This window comes from Nicotiana attenuata, unplaced genomic scaffold, assembly GCF_001879085.1.
Source record: "Nicotiana attenuata strain UT unplaced genomic scaffold, NIATTr2, whole genome shotgun sequence".
In the NCBI taxonomy this organism is placed as follows: Eukaryota; Viridiplantae; Streptophyta; class Magnoliopsida; order Solanales; family Solanaceae; genus Nicotiana; species Nicotiana attenuata.
This window is the reverse complement of record NW_017672688.1, coordinates 19,179-37,687: the sequence shown is the minus strand read 5'-3', so window position 1 is coordinate 37,687 and position 18,509 is coordinate 19,179. Positions and strand designations below refer to the sequence as shown.

The 18,509-nt window shown below is 40.9% G+C and overlaps 2 protein-coding genes across 3 annotated transcripts; one reads left to right on the top strand and one right to left on the bottom strand.

Annotated features, from left to right (window-relative positions):
- The first annotated feature begins 6,803 nt into the window (after positions 1-6,803).
- On the top strand, positions 6,804-9,652 carry LOC109214126 (cell division cycle 20.2, cofactor of APC complex-like). Its single transcript, XM_019378016.1, has 5 exons — positions 6,804-7,228; positions 7,759-8,031; positions 8,124-8,393; positions 8,478-9,059; positions 9,139-9,652. Exons 1-5 carry the CDS (start codon positions 7,133-7,135, stop codon positions 9,283-9,285), a joined length of 1,368 nt encoding a protein of 455 aa, XP_019233561.1. The 5' UTR covers positions 6,804-7,132; the 3' UTR covers positions 9,286-9,652.
- A 1,818-nt stretch (positions 9,653-11,470) lies between these two features.
- On the bottom strand, positions 11,471-15,770 carry LOC109214125. 2 transcript variants are annotated; one of them, XM_019378015.1, is made up of 4 exons: positions 15,674-15,770; positions 15,407-15,524; positions 13,521-13,717; positions 11,471-12,091 (listed from the first exon to the last, which is right to left on the bottom strand). In XM_019378015.1, the coding sequence occupies exons 2-4, from the start codon at positions 15,500-15,502 to the stop codon at positions 11,758-11,760; spliced, it is 627 nt and encodes a 208-aa protein (XP_019233560.1). In that variant the 5' UTR covers positions 15,503-15,524; positions 15,674-15,770; the 3' UTR covers positions 11,471-11,757. The 2 variants fall into 2 exon arrangements, with proteins under 2 accessions (XP_019233560.1, XP_019233559.1); XM_019378014.1 differs by having other exon boundaries at positions 15,407-15,764.
- Positions 15,771-18,509: the final 2,739 nt, after the last annotated feature.

The following is an 18,509-nucleotide window of genomic DNA, read 5'->3' as shown; positions in this document are numbered from 1 at the left end:
GAGGTATCATGGTGATCCGTCGCACGTGTTGGATTTCAGTTCAGTCCAGTTGGACAAGGATCTATCTTATGTTGAGGAGCCAGTGGCGATCCGAAGAGTCCCTTTCTCTTCTCAGTACTAGTATAGACCTTTCTGTATTTTTCTCTTGTTGGTAGACATTCTGGAGTTAGAGCTTATTATGTGATCTTTTAGCTTGTGATTCATGGGGTTCCGAATTTTGGGAGTGTTAGTTGAGATTTTGTACTGTTATATGCCATGCGGCATCTTAAACACTGGTTAACCTTGTTATTCCGGTTTTTAATTACTTTCTTCCGCAATTTGTTTCTTTTTCCGCATTTATTAGGCTTACCTAGTCGTAACGACTAGGTGTCGTCACGACAGTTCACGGAGGGCGAACTGGGGTCGTGACAAGTTGGTATCAGAGCCGATTTGTTATTGCTCAGCATGGTAGACTTTGATGTTATTCTGGGCATGGACAGGTTGTCACCCCATTATTCTATTCTTGATTGTCACGCAAAAACCGTGACGCTGGCTATGCCAGGTATACCGCGAGTAGAGTGGAGGGGTACCTTAGATCATACTTCCAGTAGAGTTATTTCATTCCTTAAGGCTCAGCGTATGGTTGAGAAGGGGTGTGACGAGTATCTAGCTTATGTGAGAGATGTCAGTATTGATACCCCTACAGTTGATTCTGTCCCAGTAGTACGGGATTTCTCTGATGTGTTTCCAGCTGACCTTTCGGGCATGTCGCCCGATAGAGATATTGATTTTGGCATTGATCAGTTGCCGGGCACTCAATGCATTTCTATTCCTCCGTACCGTATGGCTCCTCCTGTGTTGAAGGAGTTGAAGGAGCAGTTACAGGAATTGCTTGATAAGGGTTTCATTCGGCCCAGTGTATCACCTTGGTGTGCTCCTGTCTTATTTGTGAAAAAGAAGGATGGTTCTATGCGTATGTGTATTGATTATCGCTAGTTGAACAAGGTTACAGTGAAGAACCACTATCCTTTGCCTCGTATTGATGACCTGTTTGATCAGTTATAGGGTGCTTGTGTGTTTTCTAAGATTGACTTGCGTTCAGGCTATCATCAGTTGAAGATTCGAGAGCCAGATATCCCGAAGACTGCCTTCAGGACTCGGTATGGTCACTACGAGTTCCTTGTTATGTCATTTGGGCTGACCAATGCCCCAGCAGCCTTCATGCATTTGATGCACAGTGTATTCCGGCCATATCTTGACTCATTCGTCATTGTCTTTATTGATGACATTCTGGTATATTCCCGGAGTCGGGAAGATCATGAGCAGCACCTGAGGACAGTGCTTCAGACTTTAAGGGAGAAGAAACTAAATGCTAAGTTCTCAAAATGTGAGTTCTGGTTGGATTCCGTGGCATTCTTGGGTCACGTGGTATCTAGTGAGGGGATAAAAGTGGATCCGAAGAAGGTGGAAGCAGTGCAGAGTTGGCCAAGACCATCCTCAGCTACAGAGATCCGCAGTTTTCTTGGCTAGGCGGGTTATTACCGTCGATTTGTTCAGGGGTTTTCATCTATTGCAACACCTATGACCAGGCTGACCCAGAAGGGTGCTCCGTTCCAGTGGACGGAAAAGTGTGAGGAGAGCTCTCAGAAGCTCAAGACAGCTTTGACTACAGCCCTAGTTTTGATATTGCCTACCGGTTCGGGGTCTTATACTGTCTATTGTGATGCCTCGAGGGTTGGCCATGTAGCGGTATTGATGCAGGACGATAGGGTGATTGCCTACGCGTCCAGACAGTCGAGGGTGCATGAGAAGAATTATCCTGTCCATGATCTCGAGTTAGCTGCCATTGTTCACGCCTTGAAGATCTGGCGTCATTATTTGTACGGTGTGCCTTGTGAGATTTATACTGATCACCGAAGTTTTCAGCATCTGTTCAAGCAGAAGGACCTCAATTTGCGTCAGAGGAGATGGCTAGAGCTGCTGAAGGACTATGATATCACTATTTTGTATCACCCGGGCAAGGCCAATGTGGTGGCCGATGCTTCGAGCCGCCGGGCAGAGAGTTTGGGGAGTTTGGATTATTTACTAGCAGCAGAGAGGCCCATGGCGATGGATGTTCAGGCCTTAGCCAGCCAGTTTGTGAGATTGGATCTTTCGGAGCCCAGTCGGGTTCTAGCTTGCGTGGTCTCTCGGTCTTCCTTGTTTGATCGTATCCGGGAGCGTCAGTTTGATGACCCTCATTTGCTTGTACTCAAGGACATGGTTTTGCGTGGCGATGCCCGAGATGTGACTATTGTTGATGACGGGGTAGTGAGGATGCATGGTCGACTTTGTGTACCCAATGTTGATGGGCTTCGGGAGTTGATTCTAGAGGAGGCCCATAGTTCGCGGTATTCCATTCATCCGGGTGCCGCGAGGATGTATCAGGATTTGAGACAGCACTATTGGTAGAGGCGGATGAAGAAAGATATAGTTGGGTTTGTTGCTCGGTGCCTTAATTGTCAGCAGGTGAAGTATGAGCACCAGAGATCGGGTGGACTGCTTCAGCAGATAGAGATTCCGGAGTGGAAGTGGGAGCGGATCACCATGGACTTCGTAGTTGGGCTCCCACGGACTTTGAGGAAGTTCGATGCCATTTGGGTGATTGTGGATCGGCTGACCAAGTCCGCACATTTCATTCCTGTGAGTACTACCTATTCTTCGGAGCGGTTGGCGGAGATTTATATCCGGGAGATTGTTCGTCTGTATGGTATTCCAGTTTCCATCATTTCAGATATAGGTACTCAGTTCACATCGCGGTTCTGGAGAGCCGTACAGCATGAGTTAGGTACTCGAGTGGAGTTAAGCACAGCATTTCACCCTCAGACGGACGGACAGTCCGAGCGCACTATTCAGATTCTTGAGGATATGCTCCGTGCGTGTGTGATTGAGTTTGGAGGGTCTTGGGGTCAGTTCTTGCCATTGGCGGAGTTCGCCTACAACAACAGCTATCAGTCCAGCATTCAGATGGCACCGTATGAGGCTTTATATGGTAGGTGGTGTAGATCTCCGATGGGTTGGTTCGAGCTGGGTGAGGCTAGATTATTGGGCACAAACTTGGTACAGGATGCTTTGGAGAAGGTTAAGGTGATTCAGGATAGACTCCGCACAGCCTAGTCCAGACAGAAGAGTTACGCGGACCGGAAGGTTCGTGATGTTTCCTACATGGTTGGAGAGCAGGTTCTGCTTCGGGTTTCGCCTATGAAGGGCGTTATGAGATTTGGGAAGAAAGGGAAGTTAAGTCCGAGGTTTATTGCCCCTTTTGAGATATTGAGGAGTGTTGGGGAGGTTGCTTATGAGCTTGCCTTACCTCCCAGCTTGGCAGGAGTTCATCCGGTATTTCATGTTTCGATGCTCCGGAGGTATCACGGTGATCCGTCGCACGTGTTGGATTTCAGTTCAGTCCAGTTGGACAAGGATCTATCTTATGTTGAGGAGCTAGTGGCGATATTGGACAGGCAGATTCGAAAGCTGAGGTCAAAGAACATTGCATCTGTGAAGGTTCAGTGGAGGGGTCAGCCGGTCGAGGAGGCGACTTGGGAGACCGAGCAGGATATGCGCAGCCGTTACCCTCATCTTTTCACTACTTTAGGTATGTCTCTATGCTCGTTCGAGGACGAACGAATGTTTAAGTGTGGGAGGATGTAACGACCTGGCCGGTCGTTTTAAGAATTAACGCCCCGGTCCCCTATTAACTGCATTCCCCGTGTTTGTTTCTGCTATTGTGAGTTGCCGGGAAGATTTATTTGGAAATTCGGAGAGTTTTGGGACACTTAGTCCCTAAATGAGAGTTTAAGTTTTAGAATTTGGACCGTAGTCGGAGCAGTGTGAAGACGGCCTCGGAATGGATTTTCGTTGGTTCCGTTAGCTCCGTTGGATGATTTCGGGTTTAGGAGCGTGTTCGGATTGTGTTTTGGAGGTCCGTAGCTCATTTACGCTTGAAATACCGAAAGTTGAATATTTGAAGTTTCCGGTTCGATAGTGAGATTTTGATATCAGGGTCGGAATGGAATTCCGAAAGTTGGAGTAGCTCCGTAGTGTTGAATGTGACGTGTGTGCAAAATTTCAGGTCATTCGGACGAGGTTTGATAGACTTTTTGATCGAAAGCGTATTTGGAGGTGTTTTGAGGATTTGTATAAGTTTGTTCAGTGGTATTAGACTTGTTTGTGTTTTTGGTTGAGGTCCCGGGGGCCTCGGGGTGATTTCGGATGGTTGACGGAAAGATTGAAAAATTTGGATTGCAGCTGAAGTTTAGGACTGCTGTCATAACCGCATCTGCGGTTGAGAGGCCGCAGGTGCGGAATCAAGTCGCAGATGCGGCCACGTGAGGGAAGGCCAATTTCCGCAGGTGCGGTAGTTTGAGCGCACCTGCGTGAGCGCAGGTGCAGTAGAAGAAGCGCAGGTGTGGCCCAAGGGAATTTAAGTGGAAATCGCAGAAGCGATCCTTTGACCGCAGAAGCGGTCTCGCAGATGCCCAAATTTGACCGCAGATGCAAAATCCCTGGTTAGAAAAGGGGCAGAATCGAGGTTTAAGCCATAATTCATATTTTGGACTTGGGAGCTCGGGAAATTGCGATTTTTGAAGAGATTTTCACCTGGGCGATTTGGGTAAGTAATTCCTACTCGGTTTAGACTAATTCCCATGTATCTACACTTAAATCCGTCCTTTAATTTCGAGTTTATGGTGGAAAATTGGGGAAAAGTTCTTAGACCTAAGTTTCGAGTTTTGATTGGGGATTTGACATTGAATTTGGATAATTTTGGTATGGTTAGACTCGTGAGAGTATGAGGATTCTGAAAATATTAATGTTACCCGATTCCGAGTTGTGGGCCCGGAGGGCGTTTTGGTTGTTTTACCTAATTTCGCGTATTAGCTTAGAATTTATTTAAGGATTCAGTTACTTGAAGTTATATTTACATTATGCAATTGAATTTAATAGATTTGGACCATTTGGAGTCGAGCACTCGTGGCAAGAACGTGGTTTCGGGTTGACTTTCGAGCCGGTTCGAGGTAAGTGGCTTGTCTAACCTTGTGTGGGGGAAACTCCCCTTAGGATTTGGTTTGTTGATAATTGAATTGCCTTGTACGTGAGGTGACGAGTGCGTACTTGAGCTAATTGTTGAAAATCCATTTTTCTTTAAGTAACTATAATGTGATTCCTTTTTTTTTATGTTGATACTACGTGTAATTTAAGCCTGCTATTAGCTTAGGGAAGCATGTTTAATTGACTTAATTGCCTTACTTGCCCAATTTGCCTTATTTGGATTATGTGCAGCATGCTAGGTTAGAAATATCTGTCTTACTTTGGTATGGAAAATTGAATTGAATTGAATATTCTTCGTGTTGTTGCTGTGTGTTTGCTTTGGGACTACGGGCGATACCCCGATAGATCCCCCCTGCACATTTACATTTGGGGACTACGGATCGAGATTCCGGTAGATCCCCGATTGGACTACGGGACGATGACCGGGAGATCCACTGGACATTTACATTTGGGGGCTACAGGACGGTATCCTGGTAGATCCCCGGTTTGCTGGTATTTACATTTGGGGGCTACAGGACGGTATCCTGGTAGATCCTCGGTTGCCATTTCTGTGTTGAGCTGTATTCTTTCTGCGTTATTTTCTCGGTTGTAATTGTTGTTATCTGTAGCATTATAATGTGTTACTTTTTACTGTTGCACTTAAGTATACCGTCTTACTCTACACTGTTATATCTTGTATTTCCTTTAACCTCAGTAGGGCCCTGACCTTCATCGTTACTACCCGATCGAGGCTAGGCTTGGAACTTACTGAGTACCGCTGTGGTGTATTCATGCCCTTCCTGCGCATGTTTTTCATGTGCAGATCCAGGTACTCCCACTCAGACTTATCACGCTTGAGGCGAGGCATTTTGTAGAGACTCCGAGGTATATCTGCCGCGTCCGCAGACCGAAGAGTCCCTTTCTATTCTCAGTACTAGTATAGACCTTTCTGTATTTTTCTCTTGTAGGTAGACATTCTGGAGTTAGAGCTTATTATGTGATCTTTTAGCTTGTGATTCATAGGGTTCCGGATTTTGGAAGTGTTAGTTGAGATTTTGTACTGTTATATGCCAGGCGGCATCTTAAACACTGTTTAACCTTGTTATGTCGGTTTTTAATTACTTTCTTCCGCAATTTGTTTCTTTTTCCGCATTTGTCAGGCTACCTAGTCGTAGCGACTAGGTGCCATCACGACAGTTCATGAAGGGCGAACTGGGGTCGTGACAATAGTGGTCCAATAAAATAAAACCATAACTTAAATATATCATACGGATGGTCTTTTGGATGTAATGAACAGAGGTCAGGTGGAATGTCCCCCTTGTTATGTGCTCTTTTTGCTGTGGTTATATAAAAGGAAGGCGCCACCTAAAGGCGTAAAATTTTAGAGAAGAAAAATCATAATCCCGAACTTATAAATTTCAAATTCTGAATCCACCTGTGTTATAACTGCAACGAAGTAATTATACGTCCTAACAGACAACACAAGAATATTTTTTATCTTAGCTTGGGAATCCAAGTGTGTGGTTAATTATAAAACATAGATTCAAGGGGGGGGGGGGGTGCATTACACTAAGGGCTGAAAGAAAAACTACTTGTCATTACCCAAATTGCCCCTAAGATATATGTAAAGTACTCTCTCTGTTGATAGGCAATTTAGTCCAAACAAAAATTACAACGGCTATCTACTGGAACATAGCCGTTGGAAGGGTTTTTACACTGATGATGCAAACCCTAGATTAATCCTTGTGGTGACGACGAGAACAAAGTATTTTTCAATAGAAAAAACAAATCCAATCGCTCATATATATACCCATTAATCAACTGAAGAGAGACTCATCAATCAACTCCCTCTCTCTCTCTCTCTCAAGCAACCAGCAAGCGATCTCATTCTCATCATTTCTACATTATATATATTCTGCTTTATTATTGTATAATAATTTTTTCATTTGAATTTGTTAGTCTATAACCTGATTTTAGTTTTGCAGGCTTTGTCAATAAAGTTTTCTGATTCACAACGCAACACAAGATTATCACTCAGCTTCTGTCTTTCTTAGTTTTGTTTTTGTCTTCTTTTTTTTGTGCTAACGAAATGGATGCAGGATCGTACTCAGCCTCATCAAATAAGAAACAATCTCGTTGCCCTCTCCAGGAACAACTTCTTCAACGTAGAAATTCTCGTGAAAATGTATGTCTACTCACCTCTAACTATTCTCTCTAATTGTTAGTATTAATTAATTGTTCCAATTTGTGTAATTAGATGGGTAAAAGGGAATTTTTTTTAAAAAAAAGGAGGAGATGGGTTTTCATTTACTTTGCCATTTTTGCTTTTAATCTGATAGACCCAGGTGCGGATGTAGGCTTTAAGATATGGGTTCGGCAAAACCCAGTAGCTTTGGCCTAACTCCTGTATATGTGTTAGGAAATCCACCAAAAATGTACAAAAAATTCAATTCAAAACAAGTTACTAGCAATTAAGTTCTCTGTCCTAGAATCCATAAATTTCAAATCCCGGGTCCTCTTCTGGATAGACCATTTGAGCTCGAGCATTATTTAGCTTGATTGATTATGCCCTCTTTTCTTGTGTCAATTTCTGTTTTTTATTTTTCTTTGGGGGGAGGAGGGGGTGTTTGAAAGTTACAAGCTCTATTTTTTCATTTCTTTTGGATGAAAACATGAATATCTCACCAACTGCCTTTTTCTTGTTTTGTGTAACAGTTGGATAGGTTTATTCCAAATCGATCAGCGATGGATTTCGACTATGCACATTACATGCTGACAGAGGCCGGAAAGAAAGGTAAGGAAAACCCAGCTGCCAGCTCTCCCTCCAGAGAGGCATACAGAAAGCAGCTTGCAGAAACCTTCAACATGAACAGGTCGCGCATTCTGGCGTTCAAGAACAAACCACCCACTCCTGTTGAGGCAATTCCTAATGAGTTTGCCTCTGTTCAACAACCCAAATCTGCAAAACCCCGTCGACACATTCCTCAGGTTGGAAACATAATCTGCACCAAAGATTACATTTTTATCTGTTTACTATATGACAAGTTTTTAATGGTTTCTTTCAATTGGTTTATATGCAGACCTGTGAGAGGACATTGGATGCTCCAGATATTATGGATGATTACTATTTGAATTTGTTAGACTGGGGCAGCAGCAATGTTCTTTCTATTGCTCTTGGCAGCACTGTATATCTGTGGGATGCATCTGATGGTGCTACTTCAGAGCTGGTCAGTATTGATGAGGAAAATGGCCCTGTTACAAGTGTTAAATGGGCTCCTGATGGTCGACATATTGCTGTTGGTCTTAACAATTCTGAAGTTCAGCTTTGGGATTCTACAGCAAATCGACTCGTATGTTCCTTTAAATCTTGTGCTTTTATTGTTTTCACCTAATATTCTTGCTGCTAATATTTATGCTTTCATTTGTTGGTGCAGCTGAGAACTTTGAAAGGTGGTCACCGATCCCGAGTTGGTGCTCTAGATTGGAACAACCACATTTTGACAACAGGTGGAATGGATGGTCAAATCATAAACAATGATGTGAGAATAAGATCACCTATTGTTGACACTTACCAAGGCCATGATCAAGAAGTCTGTGGTCTAAAATGGTCAGCTTCTGGCCAGCAATTAGCTAGCGGCGGAAATGACAACTGTCTCAACATATGGGACAGTTCAATGGCTTCTTCAAACTCTACAACACAGTGGCTTCACAGGCTTGAAGATCATACAGCTGCTGTTAAAGCCTTAGCTTGGTGTCCTTTTCAGGGTAACTTATTAGCCTCGGGTGGTGGTGGAAGTGACAGGTGTATTAAGTTCTGGAATACACACACTGGTGCCTGCTTGAATTCTGTTGATACAGGATCTCAGGTTTGTTCCCTTATATGGAACAAGAACGAACGAGAGCTACTAAGTTCTCATGGTTTCACTCAGAATCAGCTTACTCTTTGGAAATACCCTTCAATGGTAAAGGTAGCTGAGCTTACTGGTCACACCTCAAGAGTACTTTTCATGGCTCAGGTAAATTCTTGTGATCTTTGTACACATTTCTTGTGCAGTCAGTGCTTGTTATTTATTTTCTTGTTTATCGGTTTTGCAGAGTCCAGATGGCTGCACAGTTGCATCTGCAGCTGGAGATGAAACTCTCAGATTTTGGAATGTATTTGGGACTCCTGAAGTTGCAAAACCTGCACCAAAGGCAAACCCTGAACCATTTGCTCACCAAAGGCAAACCATGATTCGCTGAATGACAATGGAACAAACATTACATGCCTGGTGATTTCTGTACAGTCTTATCAATACAAATAATACTGGAGCAAAGACTGCTGACTGAAGAAGGCAACTGTGAATTCATTTCTAACTTAACAATCTGTATTAGATCCTAGACCAGATCAACTGCTGTATGTAGAACATATTTTTATTTTATTTTTTATTTATGATCAGCAAGATCAGATTTGTCTGCGACAATTTGGACCTGATCTCACCTATAGTGACAAAGGGCCTGTCCAGAAATATTACCTTCAATTCCCCTTGTACAGTTACCGGATGATAATTCAGTATTTCTCAATATAAAAACATGATGATTTTGAAACTATTGAAGGTTTGTTATCCTAGATGCAATTCAACCGACTCTTTATCGCCTTTTTTCTTTATTAGTGAAACTTCGAGTTACTCAGCCTTTGATCATATTTTTTGTTAAGTAACTAGTTTATCTAAATTTCCTCCCATCTAAATTAGCAAGTATCCTCCCAACTTTCATTTACAGGTCCCCGTCGCCTTTTCTTATGTATTTTCCCACACTTGGCCTTATTTTGCATTTGGCTTTTTAGCTTTCATCTGGAATCACAAACGAAAGGAAAATGAAGGTAAAAGCGTTTTCTGTATGAATCTCTCATTTTCGTAAAATTTAACCTATACCCACTTTTTAAAAAAGTTTTAACCTGTACCCACCATTTAAACAACTTCAGGCCTCTTTCTCCTCCTCCTTCTCCTCCTTCGTTTCTGAATGCTGAAGATTGAGATATTGTTATGCGACCCTGATGATTCATATATGTTTGTCATGTTCAGTTTGGTCTTATTCACAATAATTTACCTCTTAGATATTTTAGCTTTACAGGCACATTGGTTTTTGGTTCTAATTTATCTGAAGTAACTTATTTTCATGTCGAAAATATTTTGCATTCTTTAATCTTTGAAATGAACAGCATCAATCGCTGCTATCTATTAAATTCATTGTTGTTTTTAGAACTTCAGCATTCTTATTAGAATGCTGAAGTAAGAATGCTGAAGTTCAGCAAATATAAACAAAAACTTCAGCTCCTAGAATGATGAAGTTCAGCAAATACAAAACAAACTTCAGCCCTGAAGTTCATCACAAACAGAACAAAGCTTCAGCTAAAACATGCTGAAGTTCAGCAAATACAGAACAAAGCTTCAGCTACTAGAATGCCGAAGTTCAGCAATTATAAACAAAAACTTCATCCAACGCATGTTGTTTTATTGAACTGAAGTTTGCCATTTGCAATATGAACTAAAGTTTGTGTGATTGCCTTTGCAAGTCAGGTCAAACTTCATGCAAAAATATCTGAAGTTTGCTACACTTCAGGCAAAAATTTTTGCTACTTCAGGCCGGTATGCCTGAAGTTACGCGAAAAGTGAGTACGCTTGCAATTTTTTTTGCAAAGCGGGTATAAGTTAAAACGTGACCCAAAAAGCGAATATAGATGCAAATGCCCGCTCATTTTCCTTCACTCTTGGCCTTGTTAGCATGGGCCTGGCGACGGAGCCAAGATTACAAGCTTATGGGTTCGGGCTTCTATCGTTTCAACTTATTGGGTTCTAAATTCATAATTTATACATATTTTAATGGATTTTTAAGACAATACAAGGTTCATCAAGCTATTGAGTTCGGCTGAACCCACTCCCGCACTCTAGCTCCGCCCCTGCCTATAAGATCATAACTCCATCAATTCGATTTTTTTTGGAAATTCAACTGCTGCTGCTGCTTGACTGTGACTCCTTCATATTCTAATTTTCTGCCAGAGTAGGGTGAAAATCCACTATAGGTTGAGTTTACAACAGAAGGAAAGCCAAATTAATATACATAAATGATTTATCAATGCATGTTTGGTTCATTCATGGGGCTGTTGCTGCTCCAAACCATACAGTCAAGCTTTATAGCCACCAACTTACCATTCTTTAAATCTATTCACCTTGCATCCAGCATATCTGTAAGAGCAGTACTATCTCAAGTTCCACCTAAATATAAATTCATTTCTCGAGTCTAAATTTTCCTTGCCAACCTTCATTCCATGGCTTCAAGGACAAGATAAGCTACTTTATCCAGGAAACTGATTCTGAAGTTCAAGTAGGTGAAGACATTGGTGACAGCTCTCCGCATTGCTCTACCTCACAATCCAACCCAGTGAAACTATAGCGAGAAACATTACTAATTATAGTACAAGGAACTACAAACTTCGTAGGAGTATGTTGCATTGTTGGATTACATACAAACTGCACCTCCAGATACATGTTGTAAGGCTACAAATTTCCGACAAAACTCAGGTATCACTACCATTGGAGTTCAAAAAAAGCAAATGAAAAAACAAAAAAATTGTATGATATAGCTCACAAAGGGGAGCAAATGGTTCACATACAGAAGACGATTCTTCACCCTTCACACCTCCAGTCCTTGTGTTTATACAAGTTCTAGGGACAATCATGTAGATATGCGTCTCATGTAAGTATCTTCATGCACAAAAACTGGTTCCTGACTGGTCTGTGGAGGAATTTGTGGGTGTCCCATCGCAATGCCACCTTGACTTGGTACTGGTGGATGCCATGGATCGTTGATGTTCTTTGCAGATACCAAGGAAATATAATAGATGATTCCAAGAGCAACACTGGCAAGGGACAAGACAGCAGCTCCAGCAAATACTCCAGGCTTTACAACATAGCAATAGTAGTTGCCAAAGTAAAGGCTCTCTTCACCATGCTGATCATTCAGTGCTGCGCCCGTCAGCAATAAGAGAAATGCTATGACGAATGTAAACCTGCATTAGCGGCAAGTTTTGGAGACCTTTATTTAGGCTTCTTCAGATGGTAAGTAAAATCTAATTGATCCACTGGCTCCACCAGAGAAATAACCTTTGATAATGCAATGACCAAAATAAATGCAAAATTAGAAGAAGAAAAAACTGTTGCTTTGAGGGGAAACGACATCTCAAGATCCAGATAAATTTTGAGGATCAAAGTCATCAGCTAGACCACATTTCTGGACTCACAGCAAGATATCTTCTGACCTAATAGTCTAATACATACAGCAAAGATTAACCTACAAGGACTACTTATAAAAGAAGAAAAAAAAAAAGATTAATCTACAAGGACTACTTATCAAAAAAAAAAGATTAATCTACAAGGACTACATACCCAGAAGTTTGAAGAGGTTGAGGATGAAAAAAAGGGAGGAGAGAAAAGGAAGTAGGCTCCTGCCCATTCCCCATGCACATCACTACCTTAAAGCTTCTTGCATTTGTAGAACCAGCAAGGTACTATCGGGTGATGAAATGTTAAAGGAACGAAGCATCCCGCAGGGTCTGGGAAAGAGCCGCACCCCAAGGGGTGTGATGTAGGCAGCCTACACGGCTCGAACCCGTGACCTATAGGTCACACGGAGGCAACTTTACCGTTGCTCCAAGGCTCCCCTCAGGGTGGTGAAATGTTAAAAACAATATTTACATAAACAGAAGTTAAATCCTAAACTACCATGAACAAGAGGTAGCTTGAGTCCGAAACGCGGGTACGTCTTCAATGAAAGGCTTCGACTGTTATATATTTTTAATCGGATTAATTACTGTCCTTTAAAAGAGGGGGGGAAAAGGCCAATACCGTTCAATACTCATATCCACTAGCCACAACAAATGCTAAAATCTTGATACTTCCAAGAATTACAGAAAAAGTTTGTAAATGCAGTTGTTACAAGTACATGAGCCAGCATTACAAATGTAAGGCGTTTTTTTTGTCTTCACCAACGTTGATAGATATTTTATCATACTTCTATATATAAGACAGAATAGGTCTAACCTTCTTTGGTCAAGATTTGAACATCCTAAAGTAAATATCAGAAAAATTTAAAATAGTGATTGGTTTAAATTAATAGTGATGTCAAATGGCTTTTTCCTTTCTCAAAAATTACAATAAAAATGGTGATGTGAAATGGACAACATCGCAGAGTAAGCTTGTCAAATTCTGAATGTGGGAATAACAAAGGTCTATTTTGACTTTGGCTGCAAATATATAAGGTCTCTCTTCCCAACACAAAAAGGCAGGAATTCCGTAGAAACTACAGGACAACAATTATCTGCTATTCGGGTCAGCCCAATTACAATGATATGAAGAAACAAATAAATACCTTTTGATCTAAATGTATTGCAATAATGACTACTGAACTTGAAATTAGTTATTAGTTCATAACCAACTTACCAGGATACAACAAAACATAGTAGTGCTAGTGACTGATTAGATCCTGATTGATATTGACGGCAACAGACACATCCACTTGCTACGTTGACAATTATTTGAGCAACCATAAGAGCCACAGCAGCAGCCAATCCAAGGCCCAGTGCAGGACTCCTTGGATATACACATTCTGAAGGAGAGGGAAACTGGACCTGAGAACCCTGAAGAATAATTGAATAGTACTATGAATTAGTCATGCCGACTCTCTATGCAAGGATAACGCAAACTCTCTTTACCCCTATATTCTAAGGACTCAAAATTCCCAACAGCAAACATGAAATGCTAGTAACTTTAATCCTGTGACAATCCTTAGCGAACGAAATTCAGCATGCAACCAAACAACCATAAAAGATCTGTTTTCTTAGTCCGTGATTCCATGTGCGCTCTCTCCATCTACCAAGCCCACCTTATAAAACTCCTCCAACGTATTTATGAATGGTAGCAGGGCAATGGGTGATATGATCTGAAAGCCAATATAAGTAAACAATCTCCTCCACTCTCCACTGTTATGTGCCAATTGTCCCATATGGATCAAAAAGGAGAAATACTAACGGATTTATAGGCCAAATGGGCTCTCCCACCTAATAGATTAGTCTTTTGGGTTGGATTCTCCTGTTTGGTCTATAACATCCCCTAAAAATTTTAAAATTCCCTCCGCCCTAAAATACCTCATCCATAGGCCTGTTGTATGGGATGGGGGAGAAAGTCAGCAGGTTGTTACTCCTGGAAGAGAGTGACGCCCAAGGTGCAATTTCTGCCCAGGTTTGAACATTCAGAAACCATGTAAATTCAGCTGAATGTGCCCAGACTGAACCCAAAGAGTTTTGCTAAGACGAGCAATTTAAACATAAGAATCCAGGCTTTAACAGTTGCACTAGAAATGATGTGGGTTTGCTTAAATTGGCAATCACATGAACGCTAAGTTCTACTAGGAACAAACATTGCAAGAGCAGAATGGAGTTTCAGCTCAAATTTGACCGCACCTAATTTCCCTAAAAAAATTGAAACTTTAATTTCGTGGGAGCAGCTTGGGATGATATCCTTACAGCTGATAATCAGAGGACCAGCAAGAGACCATATGGAAGCCTGGTGTTAATTGTCCATAGCGAATGGAGAGGAAGTAAGTTCACCAACCATTACTCCATTTTTTCCACCACCAACAAAATGTAGAATGTGCTGCTTAACTCATTTGGATTAACTAGGAACATAAAACCACAAAAGTAAAGCAGCTTCTCATTATTAAAGTTCCCCTTATTTTGTGGCGACGATCCAATAACAAAGAGAAGGGCAGAAAATGTTATTTAACCCTCCATTTATTACTCCCTCCGGTCCACTTTAATTGATAATTGATTTTTTGGTTGTTTTCATATAGATTAAGGAATTCACCTTTTAGCACTAATTAACAATAAAATTGACCATATTAACCTTAATTTGTTCATTAGAAATACAACAAATACTCCTAGGCTCTTTACTCCAAGGGCAACTTTGAAAAAAAGAAGTTAATTCCTTCTTGCTATCTGAAAAAAATCAAATAATATGGACCGCAAAAAAAAGGCCAAAAAATAAATTAAATTGGACCGGAAGGAGTAGGATTCTTTGTTTTAGACTATAACATTTGACTGATTTTTTGAATTACAAGATTAACACGATGGAAGCATTCGCATAAGCAGGTCAATTGTAACAAAGATTTGAACTTTATTAGATAGCAGAGTATACCCATAACTATTTTCCAGATTAAACCATTTCAGACTGAACACCAAGCTAATCAGATGATAGTAAAAAGGAAGGGAACAAAACTCGATATGAAAAAAGAAAAAGAAAAGGGAATAATGGGTTTTTACTTAAATTACCTTAATTCTAGTGGCCTCAGCAGCAAAACCAGTAACAGCAGATAAAAGCCCTAGAAATCCCACAACACCACAAATTACTAACACCTTCCTTTCCATGGCCTCTTTCTCTCTTGTTTATCTACGCCAAAAAAAAAATCACAGAAACTGTCGGTGAGACACACAAGAAATGCTCTCTTTGACTGTAACTTGAATGGAATAAAAAAGGAAGAAATAGTTTTATTTCTGGAAGCAGAAGAAAGGGGGGGAAAAGTGTAGTGAAGTAGAGACCAAGCAATGTAAAGATTGTGAACTGGGCGAAAGTTTGTCACACAGTCGAGACAATGACAAGTGACGATATAGGAGAGAAGGTTATGGAATTAAATGTCAGTACTTTTTTTTTAAGACAAAAGTACTGACAATACAATAAAGGGTTAGAAATCAAACAGTACTTTTCCAAGATGGAGTAATAAATTAACAGCTGCTGCCTACTTGTAAATTCAAAATAGTAGAACATTTTAAAATTATGTAAAACAATTATTATGTCTTATTCACAAATAAATCAAAATTAATTAATAAATTCACATAAATTAAACTGGGGAGTATACAAATTCTCACTAATTTATTTTTAAACACTTTTATAAAAATATTGTAAGTGCGCCTTCTTTAAACTAGTGCAACAAATATGTGAGATACAGCATCAAAACAAAAAAAAAAGATTACTAGTTATGAGATAAGCTATCCCAAGATTCAAAATAGTACCGGGATAACTTATATTTGCCATAGGGTGGACTAACAATCCCAGAATAAAGCATCAAGATTGACAATCTCAAAATTAATACAACAAACCAAATAGTCAATAACAAATAATATTAGAATAACAAACTCGGCATAATTAATTACAGTATAACTAATCACAACATAATTTATCTTCAAACCAAAGTGACCCATAAAAGAAAAAGCTACAGGTATATTCAGACTTTGGAACTTTTCAGTCAATTATGTGCTCGTCACAAATTAATGGACATTAGATTATATGAATGCCATGTATCAAATCTGTTTCATTCAAATCCATTTTCATAAAGCACTATCTTTTAGTAGTAATTAGTCATCTATAGATACCATTTGCTATATTACGGATTATAGATACCTTTTATGTGGTTATAAGATGTATTTGATGTATTTAAGCTATTGTATTCATGAATACAGTAGCAAAAATAGGCGTGAATCAGGGAAGTCCAGCTAATCAGTTGTTGTATTCGAGTGTATTCGACTGTGATGACCCAACCCGTCGTCACGTGAGTTACCGCCTCGTTTGCCCCATTTTCTATTTCTTTATGCTTCATTACCAGTGTTGGGTGTGAACGAGTTGATTTGGATTGGTTCTAGAAGGAAATGAGACGCTAAGTCTCTTTAAGGAAGGTTTGTTTTGAAAAAGTCAACCGGACATTGACTTCTGTGTTAGAGGGCTCGGATATGAATTCCGATGATTCGGTTAGCTTCGGGGGATGATTTGTGACTTAGGAGTGTGATCGGAAGTAATTTTGGAGGTCCGGTGTAGAATTAGGCTTGAATTGGCGAAGTTAGTATTTTGGTGAATTCCGGTTGATAGGTGAGATTTTGATCGGAGGGTCGGAATGGAATTCCGAGAGTTGCAGTAGCTTCGTTAGGTGATTTGGGATGTGTGTGCAAAATTCAGGTCATTCGGAGGTGATTTGGTTGGGTTTTTGATCGAATGCGTATTTCGGAAGTTTTTGAAGAACTTAAGCTTGAATTCGATGAGAAATGATGGTTTAGTATTGTTTGAGGTGTTTTTATGATTGGAACAAGTTTGAATGATGTTATAGGATGTGTTGGTGCTTTTGGTTGAGGTCCCGGAGGCCTTGGGTGAGTCTCGGGTGGTCAACCGGACCATTTTCTAAGTTAAAAAGCTGCAGATTTCTCATTTCAGGTGTTGCAGAGAATTTACTCTTCGCGTTCGCATAAAGAGTCACGCGCTCGCGAAGAAGGAAATTGGGAGGCAGGTAATTTGCTCTACGCGTTCGCGTTCGAGGGTCCACGTTCGCGGAAGGTCGGAGGATTGTGCTTCGCGTTCGCACCAGCCCAATCGCGTTCGCGTATAAGGAATAGAGGGCCAGCGATGATTGGCCTTCGCGTTCGCGTATGAGGGGAAGGTTGAGCATCGCGTTCGCGGGGTTAGTCTCGCGTTCGCGTAGGTCTACTTTTGGAAAATTAAATGTTGTGCTTCGCGTTCGCGAGGCAATAGTCGCGAACGCGATGAAGGATTTCAGGCCTGGGCAGAAGGGTTTTAATAATATTTCATCCGCGAACCAAGTCTTATTTCCACCATTTTTGAGCAACCTTGAGAGCTTTTGGACAGGAATTGAAGAGGATTTCGACGGGGATTGATTGGAGGTAAGTCCTATGAACTAAAAACACGTTTTTATTGTGAATTTAGACTGAAAAACCAAGGGAATAAGGAGTTAGAATGGAGGTTAGGGATTGAAACTTAAGAGAGTTAAAATGGGGATTTGAGGGGTCATTTGGATTCTGATTTTGGTAATCTTTATACGTATAGACTCGTGGCGAGATAAGGAATCCGTTGATGTTAAATTTTCTGATTTTCGAGAAGTGGGCCCGGGGCTTGGGTTTTGCTAATTTCGAGATTTCAGCTATTTTTTGATTGGTTTCGCTTGGGTATTGTTCCATTGGCATATTGTGACGTATTCGTTGTGGTTTTGATCAGATTCGGCGCACGAGGAGGTCGATTCGAGAGGCAAGGGCATAGCGAACTAGGATTTTGGCCGGCTTGAGGTGAGTAATAGATGTAAATGTTGTTCTGAGGGTTTGAAACCCCGTGTTTGCACATCGTAGTGCTATATTGAGGTGACTTGCACGCCGGGTAGCGAGCGTGGGGTAGAGCACCGTTGGAAATTGTGACTTGGTCCGTCCCGGTAGATGAACATACTGCGTATTTGACTGAAATTCACTTATTATTATTTTAATTGAGCTGCTTGCTATATTTGGGCTTCGTGCCAATCGATTAAATCCTTCAGGGATTGTTATTACTGGTTTCTTACCATTTCTACATATCTTTGAACTCAGTCCTAGAATTTAATACTGTTTT

Coding starts and splice junctions, on each gene's coding strand:
- LOC109214126 (XM_019378016.1), top strand. CDS start 7,133: ATGGATGCAGGATCGTACTCAGCCTCATCAAATAAGAAACAATCTCGT. Junction 8,032..8,123: donor CCCGTCGACACATTCCTCAG/GTTGGAAACATA, acceptor GTTTATATGCAG/ACCTGTGAGAGGACATTGGA. Junction 8,394..8,477: donor ATTCTACAGCAAATCGACTC/GTATGTTCCTTT, acceptor TTGTTGGTGCAG/CTGAGAACTTTGAAAGGTGG.
- LOC109214125 (XM_019378015.1), bottom strand. CDS start 15,502: ATGGAAAGGAAGGTGTTAGTAATTTGTGGTGTTGTGGGATTTCTAGGG. Junction 13,718..15,406: donor CTGAGGCCACTAGAATTAAG/GTAATTTAAGTA, acceptor ATTATTCTTCAG/GGTTCTCAGGTCCAGTTTCC. Junction 12,092..13,520: donor CTATGTTTTGTTGTATCCTG/GTAAGTTGGTTA, acceptor CCGCTAATGCAG/GTTTACATTCGTCATAGCAT.